At 43.3% G+C, this 27180-nt stretch overlaps 1 protein-coding gene across 2 annotated transcripts in view; it reads left to right on the forward strand.

Annotated features, from left to right (window-relative positions):
* LOC129834587 (sodium-dependent noradrenaline transporter-like) overlaps positions 1 to 27180 on the forward strand; it is a 72785-nt gene that overhangs the window by 16809 nt on the left and 28796 nt on the right. For both annotated transcript variants that reach the window (XM_055899708.1, XM_055899707.1), the window contains exon 5: positions 19524 to 19662. In XM_055899708.1, the coding sequence (XP_055755683.1) occupies positions 19524 to 19662 (139 nt within the window). The remainder of the gene's footprint in view (positions 1 to 19523; positions 19663 to 27180) is intronic.

The raw sequence follows: 27180 nt of genomic DNA on the forward strand, positions 1-27180 counted from the left end.
ACTCATCCCCAACCAAATACTCCTCCTCAACCAAATATTCCTCCCCAACCAAATACTCCTCTCAACCAAATACTCCTCCCAACCAAATACTCCTCCCAACCAAATACTCCTCCCAACCAAATACTCATCCCAACCAAATACTCCTCCCCAACCAAATACTCCTCCCAACCAAATACTCCTCCCAACCAAATACTCTCTCCAAACGTACTGTAGACACTTTCTACTCCTCTGCCCCTAACATATTGCTTTTGTCAGTTCCAGGAAGCATTGCCCCCATATTAGCCCTAACCTGATTTGGCCCTTTCCCCATACCTCCAAATGATTTCTCATTCACTGAGTAATGAGAATGTGTGTAAACTAGAAATGCTTTTAGCCCATCGTCGCTGTGCTGTGCCAAGTTTTTCTGCCTTGTTTTTTTAAGCACACTCTGTTGTTCACTGAGAGTGTTAGTGGCTTTGTGTCGGACCGCTCATTGAGATTTTTGCAAATGACCAATCACGATGAGGGATCACCATCTGTGAACTCTAGCAAGCTTCAGACAACCGCTTTGAATGTGACTGTAACCTATCAAATGTTGCAATGGTAAAACGTTTGATATAATTTTTGCATGTGCGTGTGAATCCTCTCATAAATCTATTCCTACATCTGTGGTAGGTTATCAATCACACAGTCACATGGAGTTAAGTTGGGCGTGATTTCTAGAATGTAATATAATGTGGACGAGGGGAGCCTGTAGACCACTGGATGGGAAAGAGTGATTGAGTAAGAGCAGAGGCTGAAGGACCTGGGCAGACCCGGGTCAGTAATTATGAACACATGGGGCTCTAAAAAGGGGTGAGGTAAAAGGATGGCCAAAAGCCTAGCTTCCTCAGGAGACTGCTGCTTTAGACATGTTTCTCTCCCTCTGACTCTAGTTGGCTCCCTGCTTTAGACATGTTTCTCTCCCTCTGACTCTAGTTGTCTCCCTGCTTTAGACATGTTTCTCTCCCTCTGACTCGAGTTGTCTCCCTGCTTAAGACATGTTTCTCCCTGCTTTAGACATGTTTCTCTCCCTCTGACTCTAGTTGGCTCCCTGCTTTAGACATGTATCTCCCCCTCTGACTCTAGTTGTCTCCCTGCTTTAGACGTGTTTCTCTCCCTCTGACTCTAGTTGGCTCCCTGCTTAAGACATGTTTCTCCCTGCTTTAACCATGTTTCTCTCCCTCTGACTCTAGTTGTCTCCCTGCTTTAGACATGTTTCTCTCCGTCTGACTCTAGTTGTCTCCCTGCTTTAGACATGTTTCTCTCCGTCTGACTCTAGTTGTCTCCCTGCTTTAGACATGTTTCTCTCCCTCTGACTCTAGTTGGCTCCCTGCTTTAGACATGTTTCTCCCCCTCTGATTCTAGTTGTCTCCCTGCTTTAGAAATGTTTCTCTCCCTCTGATTTTAGTTGTCTGCCTGCTTTAGACATGTTTCTCTCTCTCTGACTGATTGTCTCCCTGCTTTAGACATGTTTCTTTCCCTCTGACTCTAGTCGTCTCCCTGCTTTAGACATGTTTCTCTGCCTCTGACTCTAGTTGGCTCCCTGCTTAAGACATGTTTCTCCCTGCTTTAGACATGTTTCTCTCCCTCTGACTGATTGTCTCCCTGCTTTAGACATGTTTCTCTCCCTCTGATTCTAGTTGTCTCCCTGCTTAAGACATGTTTCTCCCTGCTTTAGACATGTTTCTCCCTGCTTTAGACATGTTTCTCTCCCTCTGACTCTAGTTGTCTCCCTGCTTTAGACATGTTTCTCTCCCTCTGACTATAGTTGTCTCCCTGCTTTAGACATGTTTCTCCCCCTCTGACTATAGTTGTCTCCCTGCTTAAGACATGTTTCTCCCTGCTTTAGACATGTTTCTCCCTGCTTTAGACATGTTTCTCCCTGCTTTAGACATGTTTCTCCCTGCTTTAGACATGTTTCTCCCTGCTTTAGACATGTTTCTCTCCCTCTGACTAGTTGTCTCCCTGCTTTAGACATGTTTCTCTCCCTCTGACTCTAGTTGTCTCCCTGCTTTAGACATGTTTCTCTCCCTCTGACTCTAGTTGTCTCCCTGCTTTTGACATGTTTCTCTCCCTCTGAATCTAGTTGTCTCCCTGCTTTAGACATGTTTCTCTGCCTCTGACTCTAGTTGTCTCCCTGCTTTAGACATGTTGTCACAATCCGGCTCATAGCCTGTGACAAAAATGAGGGGACACGAACAACAGGTATAGGCCAATTTAAAAGTGTTCTTTATTATTAAACAAACTATTAACTTAAACTAAGAAACAGGAATGAGGTGTGGATGTATCATAATGTAAGGTGTATGTAAAGTGCATGGGTGCATGAATATGTGTGTGTGAACATGACTGAGTGAAAACTATGCAAAACTAAAAAGGAACAAACAAATCATGAGCATACCTGGAGGAGCAGAGAGAGAGAGAGAGAGGTGATTAGTAAGCAGTTTTATACCCTGAGCCCAGGTGGCTCCAATCACTAACGACCCTCCTCTGCCTGCAGGAGGAACCACTCCCTGCACGGCAGAGGAGGAGCCGTGACACCCCCCTCCTTAAAATGAGGGTCCCACCCTCAACCCAACTTCCTCCAACATAATCAAAATAATTCAAATTTCCCTAAAAACAAATAAACAAAAATACCAATCCCGGCTCCTAGCAGTAGCCCCGTGTCCCCCAGCTGACTGTCCGCCCCTCAAACTCAGCAGCCCTGGTACCTGGGGAGCAATTTAAGAGAAAAGAAGCGCAGACAGCCCGTAGGGGTCAGCAGAGAAAAGATACAAGCTAGGTTAAAGGAGCACGGGACAGAGCATCAGCAATGATATTATCCTTACCACTAATGTGTCTAATATCAAGGTTGAAAGGTTGCAAGAACAAAGCCCAACGCATCAGGCGCTGGTTTGGGTTTTGCAGGGACCTCAGAAAAACAAGTGGGTTGTGGTCAGTGAACACAGTTAAATGGGTCAAACCAGAACCAACATAGACCTCGAAGTGCTGTAAAGCCCAAATGAGACCTAAAGCCTCCTTTTCAATTACAGAATAGTTTTTGATACTTATTAAATTTTCGGGAGAAGAAACTGACTGGACACTCAACCTTGTCGTCATTCTCCTGGAGAAGCACAGCCCCAGCACCGATTTGACTGGCGTCTACCTGCAATTTGAAAGGTTTCCCAAAATTTGGTGCTGCCAACACAGGTGCCAAACACAAAAGAGTCTTAACTGCATCAAATGCCTCTTGACACTGGGTGGACCAGATAAATTCAGCCTTGGCCTTCAACAGATTGGTCAGTGGGGACACTACTACCGAAAAGTTTACAAAAAGCACGGTAGTACCCCGCCATTCCCAGGAAGCGCATCAGTTCTTTCTTTGTAGAGGGCTGTGGGAACTGCCTCACAGCCTGAACCTTGGCTTCCACGGGACAGACAAATCCCTGACCCACAACCTTGCCTAGGTATGTGACTGTAGCTTTGGCAAACTCACATTTTGCCAAATTAATAGTCAACCTGGCCCACACCAGTCTTTCAAACAGGCCTTGCACTCTCCGAACATGCTCCTCCCAGGAGTCTGAGTAGACGACCACGTCGTCCAAATACACGGCACACCCTTCCAGACCTGAGACCACCCGATTCATTAGCCTCTGGAAGGTGGCTGGAGCATTCCGCAAGCCGAAAGGGATCACTTTATAAGAGAACAAACCAGATGGAGTTATAAAGGCAGCAATCTCACAAGCTCTTTTGGTAAGGGGTACTTGCCAATATCCCTTTAAAAGATCAAATTTGCTAACATACTTTGCTGACCCTACTTGATCAATACAGTCCTCCATCCTAGGAAGAGGGTAAAGGTCTACTTTAGTAACATTGTTAACTTTTCTATAATCAGTGCTAGGTCTGAAAGTAGAATCAGACTTTTTGACCAATAGACAGGGTGAAGCCCAATTTGAACAACATGGCTCCGCAATACCATTGTCCAACATATACTGCACCTCTGTTTCCAGTTTTAGTCTCTTCTCCTCAGATACACAATAAAATCTGTGTTTGATAGGCTTAGCATCTCCGATGTCTATATCATGTTCAATTAAGTGGGTTTGTGATGGAGTGTCAGAAAACAAAACAGGGTAGTTTCTAATAAGAGCTACCAATTCATCACGTTTCTCAGAGTCTAAATGATCTACCAAAACCCCAAGGTTTTGCAAAGTCTGGGAGTTTTTCAACCGTCCTTGTAAGACCTCATCTGAAACTTTAACTTCCTCTTCTCCCCCCTCCACCAAATTAAAGCCACAAGATGCAGGGACTGGGGCAGCAGTCAACACTGACCTCACTGCTGGAGTGCCTTCAACTTTGCTTAGATCACGGGAGTGATAACATTTTAACAGGTTCACATGGCATAATTTAGAGGACTTCCTATGACTAGGGGTTTCAATAAGATAGTTCAAATCTGACACTTTACGCAACACAGTGAAAGGACCACAGTATTTTGCCTGAAAAGGTGAACTTACAAGAGGCAGAAGAGCAAGTACCCGATCACCGGGACTAAACTCACGCAGCTCAGCCTGTCCGTCATATTTCAGTTTCATTTTCCGTTGAGAACATTTTAGTTTTTCTTTCGCTAGTTCACCAGCCCTATACAACTTCAACCTAAAGCCATTTACATAGTCAATAAGGTTCCGAGGTGGTTCCTCAGGGAAACAACCATCCTGCAACACTGCTAAAGGCCCACGCACCTTATGGCCAAACACTAAGTCATTTGGGCTAAACCCTGTGCTTTCCTGCACTACTTCACGAGCAGCTAGTAACAGCCAAGGTAACCCCTCCTCCCAGTCGGCAGACAGTTCCGTACAATATGCACGAAGCAAGGATTTTAAAGTTTGATGAAAACGTTCCAAAGCTCCCTGGCTCTGGGCATGGAACGCAGTAGACTTGTGTTTAACTTTAAGCTGTTTGAGAACCTGAGCAAATAAATGAGAGGTAAAGTTAGACCCCTGATCAGACTGGATGGTTTTTGGAATCCCAAATGTTGAAATAAATTGAGTTAAAGCTTTAACTACTGATTTTGAAGTTATGGTACGCAAGGAAAAAGCTGCCGGATATCTGGTTGCTTGACACATAACAGTTAATAAGTAGCTATGACCTGACTTGGACCTTGGTAATGGCCCAACACAATCGATAATAAGATGCTCAAAAGGTTGCCCTACGGCTGGTATTGGATACAACGGTGCAGGCTTTACAACCTGATTTGGCTTGCTTGTGCGCTGACACGTATCACAAGTTTTAATAAACTGAGATACATCCCGCTTTAAATGTGGCCAGAAAAAATAACGAAGTATGCGATCATAAGTTTTACGAACACCCATATGACCTGCCACATCACCATGTGAAGTTTGCAACACTTTATTTCGCAAAGTAGTAGGTACAACTATTTGAAAGACTGGTTCTCCTAAACCCTTATCATAGTGTGGAACCCATTTCCTGACCAACAGCCCATCAAGAAGAAAATAACACTGAGCACTATTCCTCACCACTGAATCAGGAACCACTTTATCAAACAGATCAGCCAAAGTAGTATCGGCTTTTTGCTCAGCCATCAATGAATCTCTAGAACTAGTCAACTGTTCTGTCTGGAGTTTGACTGGCAACTCAAGACTTTCTGGCTTACTCTCAATCTCCTTACGAGAGGCTGCGCGGGTAACCGCACAAACTGGAAATACCTCAGGAGACACACAGTTCTGATCCGGAGATTCCCTTGCAGGTGGCACTGAAGGTTGCTTCTTACAGATGTTTAGTTTGCCATCTGCCCACACCTTACTACCTGCCAAGTCATTCCCCAAAATCATGTGTACTCCCTCTACTGGCAACTGGGGTCTAACCCCAACATCTACATCACCCTCTACCAGACCACATTATAGGGTAACTCCATGTAAAGGACAAGAGAATGGAACTAAACCCATACCACATACTATTACACAACGCCCAGTATCAGACTCTTTAGAGAACGGCAAAACAGATTCCAGAATAAAAGAATCTAAAGCTCCAGTGTCTCTTAAGATCTTGATTTTAACATTCTGGTTGCCATCTACCAGGGACACTACACCATCTGAAATGAAGGCTGAAAAATCACAGCGGGAAAACTGAGAATCAAACTCAACTAGTGGCTGAAACAGCTCACCCTGGTGGTCAGAGGCTGTAACAGGACTTGCCATCACAGCAGGTTTAACTTGAACTGACTGTTTTGATTTAAGCAGAGGACAATTTTTCTTCCAATGTCCTTCAACTAAACAGTAGCGACAGGTATTAGCATTAACCGGTGCTTTAAGTCCTCCAGACCCAAACTTCTGCCGAGGCCTTTTGAAAAAATCTCCCAAAAAAAATGACCTCCTATTCCTAGGAGTAAAGTTATTTTTATGGTACATGTCACTGTTTGACTCAAAATGGCTTTTATGTGTTAGCCTGTACTCATCTGCAAGGATGGCTGCATCACTTGGAGACTTAACTTTACGTTCATTCATGTATGTAGCAACCTGGTCAGACACAGAATTTTTGAACTGTTCTAATACATTCAAATTAGACAGACCCTCAAAAGTACTAACTTCAGAAGCTGTACACCAACGATTAAATGCAGAAGTCAAATCACAAACAAACTCAGAATAGGTTTGTGAATCTAACTTTTTCCTGTAACGAAAACGTTGACGATATGCCTCTGGCACAAGCTCGTAGACCTTCAGAACTGCTGATTTAACTTTAGCATAAACTTTACTGTAAGCTACACTCAGTGCTGCAAAAGCCTCACGTGCTTTACCTGTAAGTACACATTGCAACAACATAGTCATGTCCAAATCTGACCAAGCTCTAGCTTCCGCAATACGCTCAAATAAAGTAAAGTATGTGTCTGGATCTGACTCATCAAATTTAGGCAACAAACGAAGATTCTGTGAAACATCAAACTGTGGTAGTCTTTCCGGTCTATTAGCATTTCTCAATCGCTCTATCTCTAATTGCATTTGCAACAGTTCCCTCTGCTGCTCAAAAGTTAATGAAGGGCTAGACTGAAAACTTGCACCCTCACTACTAGCAGACTGACCGCCAAAAACACCCATTTCCCTAAGACCCTGCTTTAAGCTAGTTTTAACAGTCTCTTTAATTTTTTTATCAACAATCTCAATCTGATAATGTTCAGCAATTTCAATTAACTGCTCCTTAGTACACAACTCTAAGGCTACCTCTGAAGGAGCTTGAACAAAACTACACAAAATGGAAGACATTTTCCTCAACCAATACAACTATTACAAATGCTCAAAAAAACACAACTCACCTGCTGTCAATCTGGGTTCAAGGACAGGAGCCACACCCCACTATCCTCCAAAAACTACTAACTAACTGGCCCTGGTCTTCGTGCAGTCACATGTGGTGGGGTTTTATGCACACAAAACCAGTGGAGTGGAAAAGACAACCAGAAACTGGCGGCCCTCCCATAACCACGGAGGTGCTCCCGAGCCGATGTAGGGGAAAAGGGAAAGGGATGCTCTACCCACGTTCACTGCCACCTAAAACAAAAACACCACAAGCCTCCTATGGACACTTGCTGATATGCCTGAACAGGAGAGGACTCCCACCTGAACAAAACCCAGAAAAACACAAAGTGAATTGCTTAGCTACCAAGCTAACTGAACCAAAAGAACACATGGTTCTCAACTCTCTTAAACAAAATTGGCCCAACCAAAACATCCACTCAAACAAAAAAACATTTGGCAAACTAAACTAAACTAACCCAAATTAACTACTATCCCGGATGAGCCCCCACTTGTCACAATCCGGCTCATAGCCTGTGACAAAAATGAGGGGACACGAACAACAGGTATAGGCCAATTTAAAAGTGTTCTTTATTATTAAACAAACTATTAACTTAAACTAAGAAAAAGGAATGAGGTGTGGATGTATCATAATGTAAGGTGTATGTAAAGTGCATGGGTGCATGAATATGTGTGTGTGAACATGACTGAGTGAAAACTATGCAAAACTAAAAAGGAACAAACAAATCATGATCATACCTGGAGGAGCAGAGAGAGAGAGAGAGAGAGGTGATTAGTAAGCAGTTTTATACCCTGAGCCCAGGTGGCTCCAATCACTAACGACCCTCCTCTGCCTGCAGGAGGAACCACCCCCTGCACGGCAGAGGAGGAGCCGTGAGGAGGAGCCGTGACTCTCCCTGCTTTAGACATGTTTCTCTCCCTCTGATTCCCTCTGATTCTCCCTCTGATTCTAGTTGTCTCCCTGCTTAAGACATGTTTCTCTCCCTCTGACTCTAGTTGGCTCCCTGCTTTAGACATGTTTCTCTCCCTCTGACTCTAGTTGTCTCCCTACTTTAGACATGTTCCTCTCCCTCTGACTCTAGTTGTCTCCCTGCTTTAGACATGTTTCTCTCCCTCTGACTATAGTTGTCTCCCTGCTTTAGACATGTTTCTCCCCCTCTGAATCTAGTTGTCTCCCTGCTTTAGACATGTTTCTCTCCCTCTGAGTCTAGTTGTCTCCCTGCTTTAGACATGTTTCTCTCCCTCTGACTCTAGTTGTCTCCCTGCTTTAGACATGTTTCTCTCCCTCTGACTCTAGTTGTCTCCCTGCTTTAGACATGTTTCTCTCCCTCTGACTCTAGTTGTCTCCCTGCTTTAGACATGTTTCTCTCCCTCTGACTCTAGTTGTCTCCCTGCTTTAGACATGTTTCTCTCCCTCTGACTCTAGTTGTCTCCCTGCTTTAGACATGTTTCTCTCCCTCTGACTCTAGTTGGCTCCCTGCTTTAGACATGTTTCTCTCCCTCTGACTCTAGTTGTCTCCCTGCTTTAGACATGTTTCTCCCCCTCTGACTCTAGTTGGCTCCCTGCTTTAGACATGTTTCTCTCCCTCTGACTCTAGTTGTCTCCCTGCTTTAGACATGTTTCTCTCCCTCTGACTCTTGTTGTCTCCCTGCTTTAGACATGTTTCTCCCCCTCTGATTCTAGTTGTCTCCCTTCTTTAGACATGTTTCTCTCCCTCTGACTCTAGTTGTCTCCCTGCTTAAGACATGTTTCTCTCCCTCTGACTTTAGTTGTCTACCTGCTTTAGACATGTTTCTCTCCCTCTGACTCTAGTTGTCTCCCTGCTTTAGACATGTTTCTCTCCCTCTGATTCTAGTTGTCTCCCTGCTTTAGACATGTTTCTCTCCCTCTGACTCTAGTTGGCTCCCTGCTTTAGACATGTGTCTCCCTGCTTTAGACATGTTTCTCCCTGCTTTAGACATGTTTCTCTCCCTCTGATTCTAGTTGTCTCCCTGCTTTAGACATGTTTCTCTCCCTCTGATTCTAGTTGGCTCCCTGCTTAAGACATGTTTCTCTCCCTCTGATTCTAGTTGTCTCCCTGCTTTAGACATGTTTCTCTCCCTCTGACTCTAGTTGTCTCCCTGCTTTAGACATGTTTCTCTCCCTCTGACTCTAGTTGTCTCCCTGCTTTAGACATGTTTCTCTCCCTCTGATTCTAGTTGTCTCCCTGCTTTAGACATGTTTCTCTCCCTCTGACTCTAGTTGGCTCCCTGCTTTAGCCATGTTTCTTTCCCTCTGATTCTAGTTGTCTCCCTGCTTTAGACATGTTTCTCTCCCTCTGACTCTAGTTGTCTCCCTGCTTTAGACATGTTTCTCCCTGCTTTAGACATGTTTCTCTCCCTCTGATTCTAGTTGTCTCCCTGCTTTAGACATGTTTCTCCCTGCTTTAGACATGTTTCTCTCCCTCTGATTCTAGTTGGCTCCCTGCTTTAGACATGTTTCTCCCTGCTTTAGACATGTTTCTCTCCCTCTGATTCTAGTTGGCTCCCTGCTTTAGACATGTTTCTCCCTGCTTTAGACATGTTTCTCTCCCTCTGATTCTAGTTGTCTCCCTGCTTTAGACATGTTTCTCTCCCTCTGATTCTAGTTGTCTCCCTGCTTTAGACATGTTTCTCCCTGCTTTAGACATGTTTCTCCCCCTCTGACTCTGATTGTCTCCCTGCTTTAGACATGTTTCTCCCCCTCTGATTCTAGTTGTCTCCCTGCTTAAGACATGTTTCTCCCCTCTGACTCTAGTTGTCTCCCTGCTTTAGACATGTTTCTCTCCCTCTGACTCTAGTTGGCTCCCTGCTTTAGACATGTTTCTCCCTGCTTAAGACATGTTTCTCCCCTCTGACTCTAGTTGTCTCCCTGCTTTAGACATGTTTCTCTCCCTCTGACTCTAGTTGTCTCCCTGCTTTAGACATGTTTCTCTCCCTCTGACTCTAGTTGTCTCCCTGCTTTAGACATGTTTCTCTCCCTCTGACTCTAGTTGTCTCCCTGCTTTAGACATGTTTCTCTCCCTCTGATTCTAGTTGGCTCCCTGCTTTAGACATGTTTCTCCCTGCTTTAGACATGTTTCTTTCCCTCTGATTCTAGTTGGCTCCCTGCTTAAGACATGTTTCTCTCCCTCTGACTCTAGTTGGCTCCCTGCTTTAGACATGTTTCTCTCCCTCTGACTCTAGTTGTCTCCCTACTTTAGACATGTTCCTCTCCCTCTGACTCTAGTTGTCTCCCTGCTTTAGACATGTTTCTCTCCCTCTGACTATAGTTGTCTCCCTGCTTTAGACATGTTTCTCCCCCTCTGAATCTAGTTGTCTCCCTGCTTTAGACATGTTTCTCTCCCTCTGAGTCTAGTTGTCTCCCTGCTTTAGACATGTTTCTCTCCCTCTGACTCTAGTTGTCTCCCTGCTTTAGACATGTTTCTCTCCCTCTGACTCTAGTTGTCTCCCTGCTTTAGACATGTTTCTCTCCCTCTGACTCTAGTTGTCTCCCTGCTTTAGACATGTTTCTCTCCCTCTGACTCTAGTTGGCTCCCTGCTTTAGACATGTTTCTCTCCCTCTGACTCTAGTTGTCTCCCTGCTTTAGACATGTTTCTCCCCCTCTGACTCTAGTTGGCTCCCTGCTTTAGACATGTTTCTCTCCCTCTGACTCTAGTTGTCTCCCTGCTTTAGACATGTTTCTCTCCCTCTGACTCTTGTTGTCTCCCTGCTTTAGACATGTTTCTCCCCCTCTGATTCTAGTTGTCTCCCTTCTTTAGACATGTTTCTCTCCCTCTGACTCTAGTTGTCTCCCTGCTTAAGACATGTTTCTCTCCCTCTGACTTTAGTTGTCTACCTGCTTTAGACATGTTTCTCTCCCTCTGACTCTAGTTGTCTCCCTGCTTTAGACATGTTTCTCTCCCTCTGATTCTAGTTGTCTCCCTGCTTTAGACATGTTTCTCTCCCTCTGACTCTAGTTGGCTCCCTGCTTTAGACATGTGTCTCCCTGCTTTAGACATGTTTCTCCCTGCTTTAGACATGTTTCTCTCCCTCTGATTCTAGTTGTCTCCCTGCTTTAGACATGTTTCTCTCCCTCTGATTCTAGTTGGCTCCCTGCTTAAGACATGTTTCTCTCCCTCTGATTCTAGTTGTCTCCCTGCTTTAGACATGTTTCTCTCCCTCTGACTCTAGTTGTCTCCCTGCTTTAGACATGTTTCTCTCCCTCTGACTCTAGTTGTCTCCCTGCTTTAGACATGTTTCTCTCCCTCTGATTCTAGTTGTCTCCCTGCTTTAGACATGTTTCTCTCCCTCTGACTCTAGTTGGCTCCCTGCTTTAGCCATGTTTCTTTCCCTCTGATTCTAGTTGTCTCCCTGCTTTAGACATGTTTCTCTCCCTCTGACTCTAGTTGTCTCCCTGCTTTAGACATGTTTCTCCCTGCTTTAGACATGTTTCTCTCCCTCTGATTCTAGTTGTCTCCCTGCTTTAGACATGTTTCTCCCTGCTTTAGACATGTTTCTCTCCCTCTGATTCTAGTTGGCTCCCTGCTTTAGACATGTTTCTCCCTGCTTTAGACATGTTTCTCTCCCTCTGATTCTAGTTGGCTCCCTGCTTTAGACATGTTTCTCCCTGCTTTAGACATGTTTCTCTCCCTCTGATTCTAGTTGTCTCCCTGCTTTAGACATGTTTCTCTCCCTCTGATTCTAGTTGTCTCCCTGCTTTAGACATGTTTCTCCCTGCTTTAGACATGTTTCTCCCCCTCTGACTCTGATTGTCTCCCTGCTTTAGACATGTTTCTCTCCCTCTGATTCTAGTTGTCTCCCTGCTTTAGACATGTTTCTCCCTGCTTTAGACATGTTTCTCTCCCTCTGATTCTAGTTGGCTCCCTGCTTTAGACATGTTTCTCCCTGCTTTAGACATGTTTCTCTCCCTCTGATTCTAGTTGGCTCCCTGCTTTAGACATGTTTCTCCCTGCTTTAGACATGTTTCTCTCCCTCTGATTCTAGTTGTCTCCCTGCTTTAGACATGTTTCTCCCCTCTGACTCTAGTTGTCTCCCTGCTTTAGACATGTTTCTCTCCCTCTGACTCTAGTTGGCTCCCTGCTTTAGACATGTTTCTCCCTGCTTAAGACATGTTTCTCCCCTCTGACTCTAGTTGTCTCCCTGCTTTAGACATGTTTCTCTCCCTCTGACTCTAGTTGTCTCCCTGCTTTAGTCATGTTTCTCTCCCTCTGACTCTAGTTGTCTCCCTGCTTTAGACATGTTTCTCTCCCTCTGACTCTAGTTGTCTCCCTGCTTTAGACATGTTTCTCTCCCTCTGATTCTAGTTGGCTCCCTGCTTTAGACATGTTTCTCCCTGCTTTAGACATGTTTCTTTCCCTCTGATTCTAGTTGGCTCCCTGCTTAAGACATGTTTCTCTCCCTCTGACTCTAGTTGGCTCCCTGCTTTAGACATGTTTCTCCCTGCTTAAGACATGTTTCTCCCCTCTGACTCTAGTTGTCTCCCTGCTTTAGACATGTTTCTCTCCCTCTGATTCTAGTTGTCTCCCTGCTTTAGAAATGTTTCTCTCCCTCTGATTCTAGTTGTCTCCCTGCTTAAGACATGTTTCTCCCCTCTGACTCTAGTTGGCTCCCTGCTTTAGACATGTTTCTCTCCCTCTGACTCTAGTTGTCTCCCTGCTTTAGACATGTTTCTCTCCCTCTGACTCTAGTTGTGTCCCTGCTTTAGACATGTTTCTCCCCCTCTGACTCTAGTTGACTCTCTAGCCCACCCTCTATCAGTGGGATATATCCAAGAGCCGTTGCAAGTCCACCAGAGGTTAGCTAAACCTTAATGGAACATTTTATTATCATGTTCTCTGGGAAGGTCAGAGGAGACTGTTTATAGACCATTGAATAAAACTCCTTTTGACACAGCATGTATTTGATACACAGTGCTATGTATGTATTATTCTTGTTAGATAACCTAGTTAGTTTTATTATGTTAACATGTGTTTGTAAACCATGGCAGTTCAATTAGTGTTAAAGGTGAGTCACGTGGCAGGGTGGCTCACTCGGCGCTCTGCATGGTAGAGGCTAATCCCTAAAAGTCAGGGGTCAGGGCACAGGTCAACATGAACACTTGTTAGGTTATGACCTGTCTACCCCCCAGGTGCCCATAGTTCTCAAGGTCAAACGCTTCAATCTTAAATCCAGCACAAATATGTCTCCATATAGAACATCAACCTAGCTACTGGCCAATCACCTAGACACTGAGAGAAGTAATCAGTCATGTTTGTAGATGTATGACCAGGGTAAAGGTATGTGATAGAAGCTTGGTACATCTAGTCCAACAGTCCAATACATCCTCAGGCTGGACTTTGGTCCTAGTAGGAATATCCCAGTGGTCCTTGCATGGTCAGTTCAACAATGATCTGTATTTAAATCAGCAGACATGCTATACACATCCTGTGTGAACGTTGAAACATTAGATTTTCACACCGTTTCATCATCAACAGATGGTTTCTATAGATTCTTTACATCCTTTACATGCTAAAATAGCTGTGTTTGATTTAGTGTCAGGGATAGCTTGACTTGATGGAAAGGGAAAGGAAAGGAAAAGGTGGATACCTAGTCAGTTGTACAATGCCTTCAACTGAAATGTGTCCTCCGCATTTAACACAACCCCTCTGAATCAGAGAGGTGTGTGGGGCTGCCTTTATCGACATCCACGTCTTCAGCGTCCGGGGAACAGTGGGTTAACTGCCTTACTCAGGGGCAGAATGAAAGCTTTTTACCTTGTCACCTCGGGGATTCGATCCAGCAACCTGATACACTCTTAGAAATAAAAGTGCTATCTAGAATCTTAAATGTTTCTTCGGCTGTCTCCATAGGATAACCTTTGAAGAACCCTTTTTAATTGCAGGTCGAACCCTTTTCGGTTCCATGTAGAACCCTTTCTATAGAGGGTTCTACATGGAACCAAGATGGGTTCTACCTGGAACCAAAAAGAGTTCTCCTATAGGGACAGCCGAAGAACCCTTTTGGAACTATTTTTTTCTAAGAGTGTAGCCTTCCTTAAAAAAGGGCTATTTGCATTTTTAGATGATTGACTTCAATGTCACTCGATTGATGAAGTGCTCAATTAAACATTTTTTGGAGGAAATTGCTTGAACAATTACATAGGAGATAATTAGCTTTTATTTGATCAATCTCACTTTCCATCAGTTCCACTTGCATGGTTCTGAGGGTATTTGTAGTAATTAGTGATCCTGCTTGGTGTGTCTACTTAAAGTCAAGTCAGACGTTTACCTCATTCTGGGGAACATGCTGTACATGTCTGAGAAAATGGACAAAGAGATTAATACTAGTCAATAGTATTTGATATAGCATACAGTATTGCTTGAATTTATCCTGGAAGACATTGTTTCCTTTTTATATGTGTGTCTCTGTTGTGTATATATGCTTCTTAAAGAACATTTTAGCCCAGAATTTGTAAAAGAGGCCTTAGGGATTGATATACTTTGACCAAATAGCTTCAGATCACTGATGTGTTGACCATTTCAGGGAAAGCAGATAAGAGTTTGTTTTTAGAAGAACTGGTCCAAGGAACATGCGTTGATGTTTGATAACATTTACAGTTAGTGTGATATCAGATGGACTGTACAGCCTGGAAGCACCACAACAACCCTAGACCCCCTGCCTATACATGACTAGTCAGAAATATCAACGTGTCTGTCTCTTGTTCCGTTCTGTCCTTCTTAGACAGCCTCTCTCCTCTCCTCTCCTCCTCTCCTCTCCTCTCCTCTCCTCTCCTCTCCTCTCCTCTCCTCTCCTCTCCTCTATCTCTCGTTTTCTCTTCGGTTCTAGCAGCTTTAAATGTATTATCATCAGGATATAAATCACGTCGGTTAGACATATTTAGGACTGGGCTGTCTGATCTGACAGTCCCCTTGTCCTTGGTGTCTAGTCTGGACAGACAGTTGTTCCTGTGTCTTCTCTTCTGGCTTGCCAGGCAGTGGGTTGTGTAACCATCCGGGGGCATCAGTTCCACATGTTATTTCGTAGCTACACTTATCAGCATAATCACAGAGAGAGGCTGCCCGCCGGATCGGATTGCCTCGCTAGCCCACCGGTCAAACAGACAGAGAGGAGGAATCAGAAACAGATAATGAAGTTAAAGGATGGATTGTTTTGATGTGCAGCTCTTAGACAGCTGTTTCTCTGATGAATAGGATGGGTGTTATTTTGATTGATTTGATTTAACCTTTATTTAACTAGGCAAGTGAACATAGTATTAGGGAAAGGGGGATACCTAGTCAGTTAAGAACAAATTCTTATTTACAATGGCGGCCTACCAAAAGGCAAAAGGCCTCCTGCGGGGACGGGGCTGGGATTAAAAATACAAATATAGGATAAAACACACATCACAACAAGAGAGACACCACAACACTACATAAAGAGAGACACCACAACACTACATAAAGAGAGACACCACAACACTACATAAAGAGAGACACCACAACACTACATAAAGAGAGACACCACAACACTACATAAAGAGAGACACCACAACACTACATAAAGAGAGACACCACAACACTACATAAAGAGAGACACCACAACACTACATAAAGAGAGACACCACAACACTACATAAAGATAGACACCACAACACTACATAAAGAGAGACACCACAACACTACATAAAGACAGACACCACAACACTACATAAAGAGAGACACCACAACACTACATAAAGAGAGACACCACAACACTACATAAAGACAGACACCACAACACTACATAAAGAGAGACACCACAACACTACATAAAGAGAGACACCACAACACTACATAAAGACAGACACCACAACACTACATAAAGAGAGACACCACAACACTACATAAAGAGAGACACCACAACACTACATAAAGACAGACACCACAACACTACATAAAGAGAGACACCACAACACTACATAAAGAGAGACACCACAACACTACATAAAGAGAGACACCACAACACTACATAAAGAGAGACACCACAACACTACATAAAGAGAGACACCACAACACTACATAAAGAGAGACACCACAACACTACATAAAGACAGCCACCACAACACTACATAAAGAGAGACACCACAACACTACATAAAGAGAGACACCACAACACTACATAAAGAGAGACACCACAACACTACATAAAGAGAGACACCACAACACTACATAAAGACAGACACCACAACACTACATAAAGAGAGACACCACAACACTACATAAAGACAGACACCACAACACTACATAAAGAGAGACACCACAACACTACATAAAGACAGACACCACAACACTACATAAAGAGAGACACCACAACACTACATAAAGAGAGACACCACAACACAACATAAAGAGAGACACCACAACACTACATAAAGACAGACACCACAACACTACATAAAGACAGACACCACAACACTACATAAAGAGAGACACCACAACACTACATAAAGACAGACACCACAACACTACATAAAGAGACCTAAGACAACAACATAGCATGGCAGCAACACAGCACTACATAAAGAGACCTAAGACAACAACACAGCATGGCAGCAACACAACACTACATAAAGACAGACACCACAACACTACATAAAGAGACCTAAGACAACAACATAGCATGGCAGCAACACAACTCTACATAAAGACAGACACCACAACACTACATAAAGAGACCTAAGACAACAACACAGCATGGCAGCAACACAACACTACATAAAGACAGACACCACAACACTACATAAAGAGACCTAAGACAACAACATAGCATGGCAGCAACACAACACTACATAAAGACAGACACCACAACACTACATAAAGAGACCTAAGACAACAACATAGCATGGCCGCAACACATGACAACAACTTTGAGGGCTCCAGAAAGAGACAGCAGACAAAACATCAGGTCTTGGAGAGATAATTCTGGCCTGGCTCTTTGTTGTCGGCTCCATGGAGTCCCACATCTCTCTCCCCAATGGCGGTGAGCCCTCGGCTGGGCTGTAACACTGAGCCTCAGGCCTGTTTCAAAGACTGGAGATGAAGAAACACGCAGCCATCAACCCGCTCCTCAGGGAGCTATGATTACTGGGTTTTTAAACGCCGGGTTTTCAAAGCAGAAACAAACCATCTGTCATCTTGATGTAAACTTAAATCGTTTTAGGGCACCCTCTGATATTAGAAGGAGATCAGATGTCCCATAATACTGTCCACGTGTGATGACTCATGTTTACTCCTTCCTCCTTACTCATTTTAGAAGAAGAGGGAAAAAACACATGGCTGTTCTCATTAGAGGTCAATATTGATCAATACCGTTGATCATTTAAACACTATGACCTCTGACCCCTGCTTCCCTTTGAGCAAGGCAGTGTCTTTAAATTGCACCCTATTCCCTTATATAGTGCACAGCTTTTGACCAAATCCCTATGGTCCCTGGACAAATGTAGTGCACTATAAAGGGAATAGGGTGCCACTTGAGATGCAGAGCAGGAACGGGATGCTCCCTAATATCGCTGAGCTGGAAGTTGATCCAGATCCGCTGTCAGTCCGGTGGGACTCAGAGCAGGTGTGGCTCAGTATGCCTGTCCTGGGAAGATCCGAGGATGATCTGGGAATGAGGAGATAGATAGCAGGAAACAATATTTATGTAGGGAAGGATGAGACACCATTTGTCTTCCTGCCGTCTCCCCTCTTTTATATATGTTCCAGTAAAGCACTTGAACCTTTGAGCGCCCCTTCAACTGAGTAGTAGTCAGAGTGCTTTGAGGGGAATGGCTCCCAAGAGGGTTGACAAAGTCTGTTATTAAAACCTCTAGCTGCCAAGGTCTTTGAAGGAGTGTGAGAGTGTGTGTGTGTGTGTGTGTGTGTGTGTGTGTGTGTGTGTGTGTGTGTGTGTGTGTGTGTGTGTGTGTGTGTGTGTGTGTGTGTGTGTGTGTGTGTGTGTGTGTGTGTGTGTGTGCATGCATGCATGCTTTTGTGCATGTTAAGAGTAGAAAATATTTTCTCAGGTACTCCAAACCCTGAGTCCTTCATTCTTCCCTCGTGATTCTGTTAGCTAGATGATTGAATGGATACAGAACAAATGGTGATCATAGTATGTTGAGATAAAAGCTTTGAACTTTGCTTCTCATTCTTAAGTTGTTTGATTTAGTGAGCAGTAACAGTAAGCTTGTGGAATGGTTAGTTCCATGATGAATGTATAGATGCTGTGACTGGGTTTTGACACCTCAGGAACCAAATTGAACCAGGTTGTCTCTGTCGTGACTCAATATTCACATCGCGAAAAATAATCGCCAAAATACAATCTGGAAAACTATTTTTAATGCTATATTGATATTAAATGTGGCAATTATATGACAAGTGAACAACATTCCCACCTCATTCATTGTCAGTAATTACATTTTGCCCATATTCATGTTAATAATCTCACTGGCTTGAGACCACAAAATCAACCAAAATACTGCTGCTGATAGCTCTTTATTGAAAATACTGTGATTGAAGCGATTGTTGCGATTATTTAAAAAAGTTAAATTCATTATCATTTCTACACACTTTCTACTTGATTGAAGTGGTTTAAGTTCAGACTAGAGTAAATGGTGTGTAGATGACTGACTGCTGGGTGTTGTCAGAATCCTGTCCTCCCTTAGAGCAGGTGACTGCCCTCGCTCTTCTCAGGGTCAGACAGGGACTGTTCATGTGTTGAGTCTGTCCTAGCTGAGTCATAGCCTGAGTGGATCCACCATACAAACACAGCACTCTGGGGGATGACCAGGGAAAAGAGAATACTGTGGGTAGCCTGCGATATAGCCTTATACTGTATGTTTCCTAATAAGGCATGTCTATCTTCCTATCTTTTTCTTTGTGTTTTATGAGGTATCTATGCTGTGGACAGTTTGGTCATAAATCTGGGTCTAAATGAAGTTGGGTGTGTTGTTGGAGTGTGTGGGGTCTGTGTGTGTTACGCATGTCATCCTCCACACCACTGTCTTGTTAAGTATGTGGATGCTTCCAGATTCTACACCCTTTCCCAGAAGTACACACTTTCCGACTCCCCGTCGTTGATTTAAAAGCATAGGGATGGTGAAAGCATTGGCCATGTGAAAGTCTGCAAAGGACACTACGGTAGAAGCTTGTAGAATCGGGACTCAGCCTTAGTGTGTGTGTGTTCTCCAGGCGTGGCGTACTCCACCTCCATGAGAGCAGGGGGATCCAGGACCTGGGCATGCCTCGCTGGGAGCTGGTCCTCTGTCTGGTGGCTGTGGTCTTTCTTCTCTACTTCAGTCTCTGGAAGGGTGTCAAGTCCTCCGGCAAGGTACTGTTGACACACTGTGCTGTACCCTACCGCTTAGGACAGCACACACTCCTACTGTAATACAACACACACTCCTACTGTAATACAACACACACTCCTACTGTAATACAACACACACTCCTACTGTAGTACAACACACACTCCTACTGTAGTACAACACACACTCCTACTGTAATACAACACACACTCCTACTGTAGTACAACACACACTCCTACTGTAATACAACACACACTCCTACTGTAGTACAACACACACTCCTACTGTAGTACAACACACACTCCTACTGTAATACAACACACACTCCTACTGTAATACAACACACACTCCTACTGTAATACAACACACACTCCTACTGTAGTACAACACACACTCCTACTGTAATACAACACACACTCCTACTGTAATACAACACACACTCCTACTGTAGTACAACACACACTCCTACTGTAGTACAACACACACTCCTACTGTAATACAACACACACTCCTACTGTAATACAACACACACTCCTACTGTAATACAACACACACTCCTACTGTAATACAACACACACTCCTACTGTAGTACAACACACACTCCTACTGTAATACAACACACACTCCTACTGTAATACAACACACATTCCTACTGTAGTACAACACACACTCCTACTGTAGTACAACACACACTCCTACTGTAGTACAACACACACTCCTACTGTAGTACAACACACACTCCTACTGTAATACAACACACACTCCTACTGTAGTACAACACACACTCCTACTGTAATACAACACACATTCCTACTGTAATACAACACACACTCCTACTGTAATACAACACACATTCCTACTGTAGTACAACACACACTCCTACTGTAGTACAACACACACTCCTACTGTAATACAACACACACTCCTACTGTAATACAACACACACTCCTACTGTAGTACAACACACACTCCTACTGTAATACAACACACACTCCTACTGTAGTACAACACACACTCCTACTGTAGTACAACACACACTCCTACTGTAGTACAACACACACTCCTACTGTAGTACAACACACACTCATACTGTAGTACAACACACACTCATACTGTAGTACAACACACACTCCTACTGTAGTACAACACACACTCCTACTGTAGTACAACACACACTCCTACTGTAATACAACACACACTCCTACTGTAATACAACACACACTCCTACTGTAGTACAACACACACTCCTACTGTAGTACAACACACACTCCTACTGTAGTACAACACACACTCATACTGTAGTACAACACACACACTCCTACTGTAATACAACACACACTCCTACTGTAGTACAACACACACTCCTACTGTAGTACAACACACACTCCTACTGTAATACAACACACACTCCTACTGTAATACAACACACACTCCTACTGTAATACAACACACACTCCTACTGTAGTACAACACACACTCCTACTGTAGTACAACACACACTCCTACTGTAGTACAACACACACTCCTACTGTAATACAACACACACTCCTACTGTAATACAACACACACTCCTACTGTAATACAACACACACTCCTACTGTAGTACAACACACACTCCTACTGCAGTACAACACACACTCCTACTGTAGTACAACACACACTCCTACTGTAGTACAACACACACTCCTACTGTAATACAACACACACTCCTACTGTAATACAACACACACTCCTACTGTAATACAACACACACTCCTACTGTAGTACAACACACACTCCTACTGTAATACAACACACACTCCTACTGTAGTACAACACACACTCCTACTGTAGTACAACACACACTCCTACTGTAGTACAACACACACTCCTACTGTAGTACAACACACACACTCCTACTGTAGTACAACACACACACTCCTACTGTAGTACAACACACACTCCTACTGTAATACAACACACATTCCTACTGTAGTACAACACACACTCCTACTGTAGTACAACACACACTCCTACTGTAATACAACACACACTCCTACTGTAATACAACACACACTCCTACTGTAATACAACACACACTCCTACTGTAATACAACACACACTCCTACTGTAATACAACACACACTCCTACTGTAGTACAACACACACTCCTACTGTAGTACAACACACACTCCTACTGTAATACAACACACACTCCCACTGTAATACAACACACACTCCTACTGTAATACAACACACACTCCTACTGTAGTACAACACACACTCCTACTGTAGTACAACACACACTCCTACTGTAGTACAACACACACTCCTACTGTAGTACAACACACACTCCTACTGTAGTACAACACACACTCCTACTGTAGTACAACACACACTCCTACTGTAGTACAACACACACTCCTACTGTAGTACAACACACACTCCTACTGTAATACAACACACACTCCTACTGTAATACAATACACACTCCTACTTTAATACCACACTACTACTGTAATATAATACACACTTCTTCTGTAATACAATACACACTCCTACTGTAATACAACACACACTTCTACTGTAGTAGGCAGGTAGGCGAGCGGTTAAAAGCATTGGGCCAGTAACTGAAAGGTCACTGGTTTGAATCCCGAGCTGACAAAGTGGAAAAATCTGTCATTCTGCCCTTTAGCAAGGCAGTTAACCCCCAACAACAACTGCTCCCCGGGCGCTGATGACGTTGATTAAAGCAGCCCCCTGCACCTCTCTGATTCAGAGGGGTTGGGTTAAATGCGGAAGACACATTTCGGTATCCCCCTTCCCTTTCCCTAGTATAGTACTTACTCCTACTGTACACAAAATGAACTGTGGTTGTGCTATATTACCTTGAGAAATAAAATCTATAAACTGTAACCTGAGTGTGACAATAACCAGTCTCTGAGTTGACAGATCTAAGCCCTGTTTAGTACGGCTTGGTGCGTGAGTCTACACACATCTGAAAAAGAACATCTATACGATAACCAAAGCTGACAGACCAGGGAGAATACAACAATTCACATGATGTCTGCATGTCATAGGACATGATCTCACAGCAATAATGAGTCATCTGTAATGTTATGTTGTCCAGGTGGTGTATTGAACACTACTGTACACTCTTAATAATAAAGGTGCTATCTAGAACCATAAAGGGTTCTTCGGCTGTCCCCATAGGATAAGCCTTTGAAGAAGGCCTGGAACCCTTTTGGTTCCAGGTAGACGGTCTTATCCAGAGCGGCTTACAATTAGTGCCTTCATTTTAGGATAGCTAGGTGAGACAACCACATACCACAGTCGTAGCTTGTACATTTTCCTCAGTAAAGTAGCTATCAGCAAAATTAGTGATGGTAGGAAAAGACAGGTGCAGGCAGTCATGTATCTAATCTTCTGTGTTGTGTTGTGTCCAGGTGGTGTATTGAACACTACTGTTGTCATGTAGCTAATGTTCTGTGTTGTGTTGTGTTGTGTCCAGGTGTTGTATTGAACACTACTGTTGTCATGTATCTAATCTTCTGTGTTGTGTTGTGTCCAGGTGGTGTATTGAACACTACTGTTGTCATGTAGCTAATGTTCTGTGTTGTGTTGTGTCCAGGTGGTGTATTGAACACTACTGTTGTCATGTAGCTAATCTTCTGTGTTGTGTTGTGTTGTGTTGTGTCCAGGTGTTGTATTGAACACTACTGTTGTCATGTAGCTAATCTTCTGTGTTGTGTTGTGTCCAGGTGGTGTATTGAACACTACTGTTGTCATGTATCTAATCTTCTGTGTTGTGTTGTGTTGTGTCCAGGTGGTGTATTGAACACTACTGTTGTCATGTATCTAATCTTCTGTGTTGTGTTGTGTCCAGGTGGTGTATTGAACACTACTGTTGTCATGTATCTAATCTTCTGTGTTGTGTCCAGGTGGTGTATTGAACACTACTGTTGTCATGTAGCTAATCTTCTGTGTTGTGTTGTGTTGTGTCCAGGTGGTGTATTGAACACTACTGTTGTCATGTAGCTAATCTTCTGTGTTGTGTTGTGTCCAGGTGGTGTATTGAACACTACTGTTGTCATGTATCTAATCTTCTGTGTTGTGTTGTGTTGTGTCCAGGTGGTGTATTGAACACTACTGTTGTCATGTAGCTAATCTTCTGTGTTGTGTTGTGTTGTGTCCAGGTGGTGTATTGAACACTACTGTTGTCATGTATCTAATCTTCTGTGTTGTGTTGTGTTGTGTCCAGGTGGTGTATTGAACACTACTGTTGTCATGTATCTAATCTTCTGTGTTGTGTTGTGTCCAGGTGGTGTATTGAACACTACTGTTGTCATGTATCTAATCTTCTGTGTTGTGTTGTGTTGTGTCCAGGTGGTGTATTGAACACTACTGTTGTCATGTATCTAATCTTCTGTGTTGTGTTGTGTTGTGTTGTGTCCAGGTGGTGTATTGAACACTACTGTTGTCATGTATCTAATCTTCTGTGTTGAGTCCAGGTGGTGTATTGAACACTACTGTTGTCATGTATCTAATCTTCTGTGTTGAGTCCAGGTGGTGTATTGAACACTACTGTTGTCATGTAGCTAATCTTCTGTGTTGTGTTGTGTCCAGGTGGTGTATTGAACACTACTGTTGTCATGTAGCTAATCTTCTGTGTTGTGTTGTGTCCAGGTGGTGTATTGAACACTACTGTTGTCATGTATCTAATCTTCTGTGTTGTGTTGTGTCCAGGTGGTGTATTGAACACTACTGTTGTCATGTAGCTAATCTTCTGTGTTGTGTTGTGTCCAGGTGGTGTATTGAACACTACTGTTGTCATGTAGCTAATCTTCTGTGTTGTGTTGTGTTGTGTCCAGGTGGTGTATTGAACACTACTGTTGTCATGTAGCTAATCTTCTGTGTTGTGTTGTGTCCAGGTGGTGTATTGAACACTACTGTTGTCATGTATCTAATCTTCTGTGTTGTGTTGTGTTGTGTCCAGGTGGTGTATTGAACACTACTGTTGTCATGTAGCTAATCTTCTGTGTTGTGTTGTGTTGTGTCCAGGTGGTCTATTGAACACTACTGTTGTCATGTATCTAATGTTCTGTGTTGTGTTGTGTCCAGTTGGTGTATTGAACACTACTGTTGTCATGTATCTAATCTTCTGTGTTGTGTTGTGTCCAGGTGGTGTATTGAACACTAGTGTTGTCATGTAGCTAATCTTCTGTGTTGTGTTGTGTCCAGGTGGTGTATTGAACACTACTGTTGTCATGTAGCTAATCTTCTGTGTTGTGTTGTGTCCAGGTGGTGTATTGAACACTACTGTTGTCATGTAGCTAATCTTCTGTGTTGTGTTGTGTCCAGGTGGTGTATTGAACACTACTGTTGTCATGTATCTAATCTTCTGTGTTGTGTTGTGTCCAGGTGGTGTATTGAACACTACTGTTGTCATGTAGCTAATGTTCTGTGTTGTGTTGTGTTGTGTTGTGTCCAGGTGGTGTATTGAACACTACTGTTGTCATGTAGCTAATCTTCTGTGCTGTGTTGTGTCCAGGTGGTGTATTGAACACTACTGTTGTCATGTAGCTAAACTTCTGTGTTGTGTTGTGTCCAGGTGGTGTATTGAACACTACTGTTGTCATGTAGCTAATCTTCTGTGTTGTGTTGTGTCCAGGTGGTGTATTGAACACTACTGTTGTCATGTATCTAATCTTCTGTGTTGTGTTGTGTCCAGGTGGTGTATTGAACACTACTGTTGTCATGTAGCTAATGTTCTGTGTTGTGTTGTGTTGTGTTGTGTCCAGGTGGTGTATTGAACACTACTGTTGTCATGTAGCTAATCTTCTGTGCTGTGTTGTGTCCAGGTGGTGTATTGAACACTACTGTTGTCATGTAGCTAATCTTCTGTGTTGTGTTGTGTCCAGGTGGTGTATTGAACACTACTGTTGTCATGTATCTAATCTTCTGTGTTGTGTTGTGTCCAGGTGGTGTATTGAACACTACTGTTGTCATGTAGCTAATCTTCTGTGTTGTGTTGTGTCCAGGTGGTGTATTGAACACTACTGTTGTCATGTAGCTAATCTTCTGTGTTGTGTTGTGTCCAGGTGGTGTATTGAACACTACTGTTGTCATGTAGCTAATCTTCTGTGTTGTGTTGTGTTGTGTCCAGGTGGTGTATTGAACACTACTGTTGTCATGTAGCTAATCTTCTGTGTTGTGTTGTGTCCAGGTGGTGTATTGAACACTACTGTTGTCATGTATCTAATCTTCTGTGTTGTGTTGTGTTGTGTCCAGGTGGTGTATTGAACACTACTGTTGTCATGTAGCTAATCTTCTGTGTTGTGTTGTGTTGTGTCCAGGTGGTCTATTGAACACTACTGTTGTCATGTATCTAATGTTCTGTGTTGTGTTGTGTCCAGTTGGTGTATTGAACACTACTGTTGTCATGTATCTAATCTTCTGTGTTGTGTTGTGTTGTTTCCAGGTGGTGTATTGAACACTAGTGTTGTCATGTAGCTAATCTTCTGTGTTGTGTTGTGTCCAGGTGGTGTATTGAACACTACTGTTGTCATGTAGCTAATCTTCTGTGTTGTGTTGTGTCCAGGTGGTGTATTGAACACTACTGTTGTCATGTAGCTAATCTTCTGTGTTGTGTTGTGTCCAGGTGGTGTATTGAACACTACTGTTGTCATGTATCTAATCTTCTGTGTTGTGTTGTGTCCAGGTGGTGTATTGAACACTACTGTTGTCATGTAGCTAATGTTCTGTGTTGTGTTGTGTTGTGTTGTGTCCAGGTGGTGTATTGAACACTACTGTTGTCATGTAGCTAATCTTCTGTGCTGTGTTGTGTCCAGGTGGTGTATTGAACACTACTGTTGTCATGTAGCTAATCTTCTGTGTTGTGTTGTGTCCAGGTGGTGTATTGAACACTACTGTTGTCATGTAGCTAATCTTCTGTGTTGTGTTGTGTCCAGGTGGTGTATTGAACACTACTGTTGTCATGTAGCTAATCTTCTGTGTTGTGTTGTGTCCAGGTGGTGTATTGAACACTACTGTTGTCATGTAGCTAATGTTCTGTGTTGTGTTGTGTTGTGTTGTGTCCAGGTGGTGTATTGAACACTACTGTTGTCATGTAGCTAATCTTCTGTGCTGTGTTGTGTCCAGGTGGTGTATTGAACACTACTGATGTCATGTAGCTAATCTTCTGTGTTGTGTTGTGTCCAGGTGGTGTATTGAACACTACTGTTGTCATGTATCTAATCTTCTGTGTTGTGTTGTGTCCAGGTGGTGTATTGAACACTACTGTTGTCATGTATCTAATCTTCTGTGTTGTGTTGTGTTGTGTCCAGGTGGTGTATTGAACACTAGTGTTGTCATGTATCTAATCTTCTGTGTTGTGTCCAGGTGGTGTATTGAACACTACTGTTGTCATGTAGCTAATGTTCTGTGTTGTGTTGTGTTTTGTTGTGTCCAGGTGGTGTATTGAACACTACTGTTGTCATGTGTCTAATGTTCTGTGTTGTGTTGTGTCCAGGTGGTGTATTGAACACTACTGTTGTCATGTA

The sequence above is a fragment of the Salvelinus fontinalis genome, chromosome 35 (assembly GCF_029448725.1).
Source record: "Salvelinus fontinalis isolate EN_2023a chromosome 35, ASM2944872v1, whole genome shotgun sequence".
NCBI classification, from domain to species: domain Eukaryota; kingdom Metazoa; phylum Chordata; class Actinopteri; order Salmoniformes; family Salmonidae; genus Salvelinus; species Salvelinus fontinalis.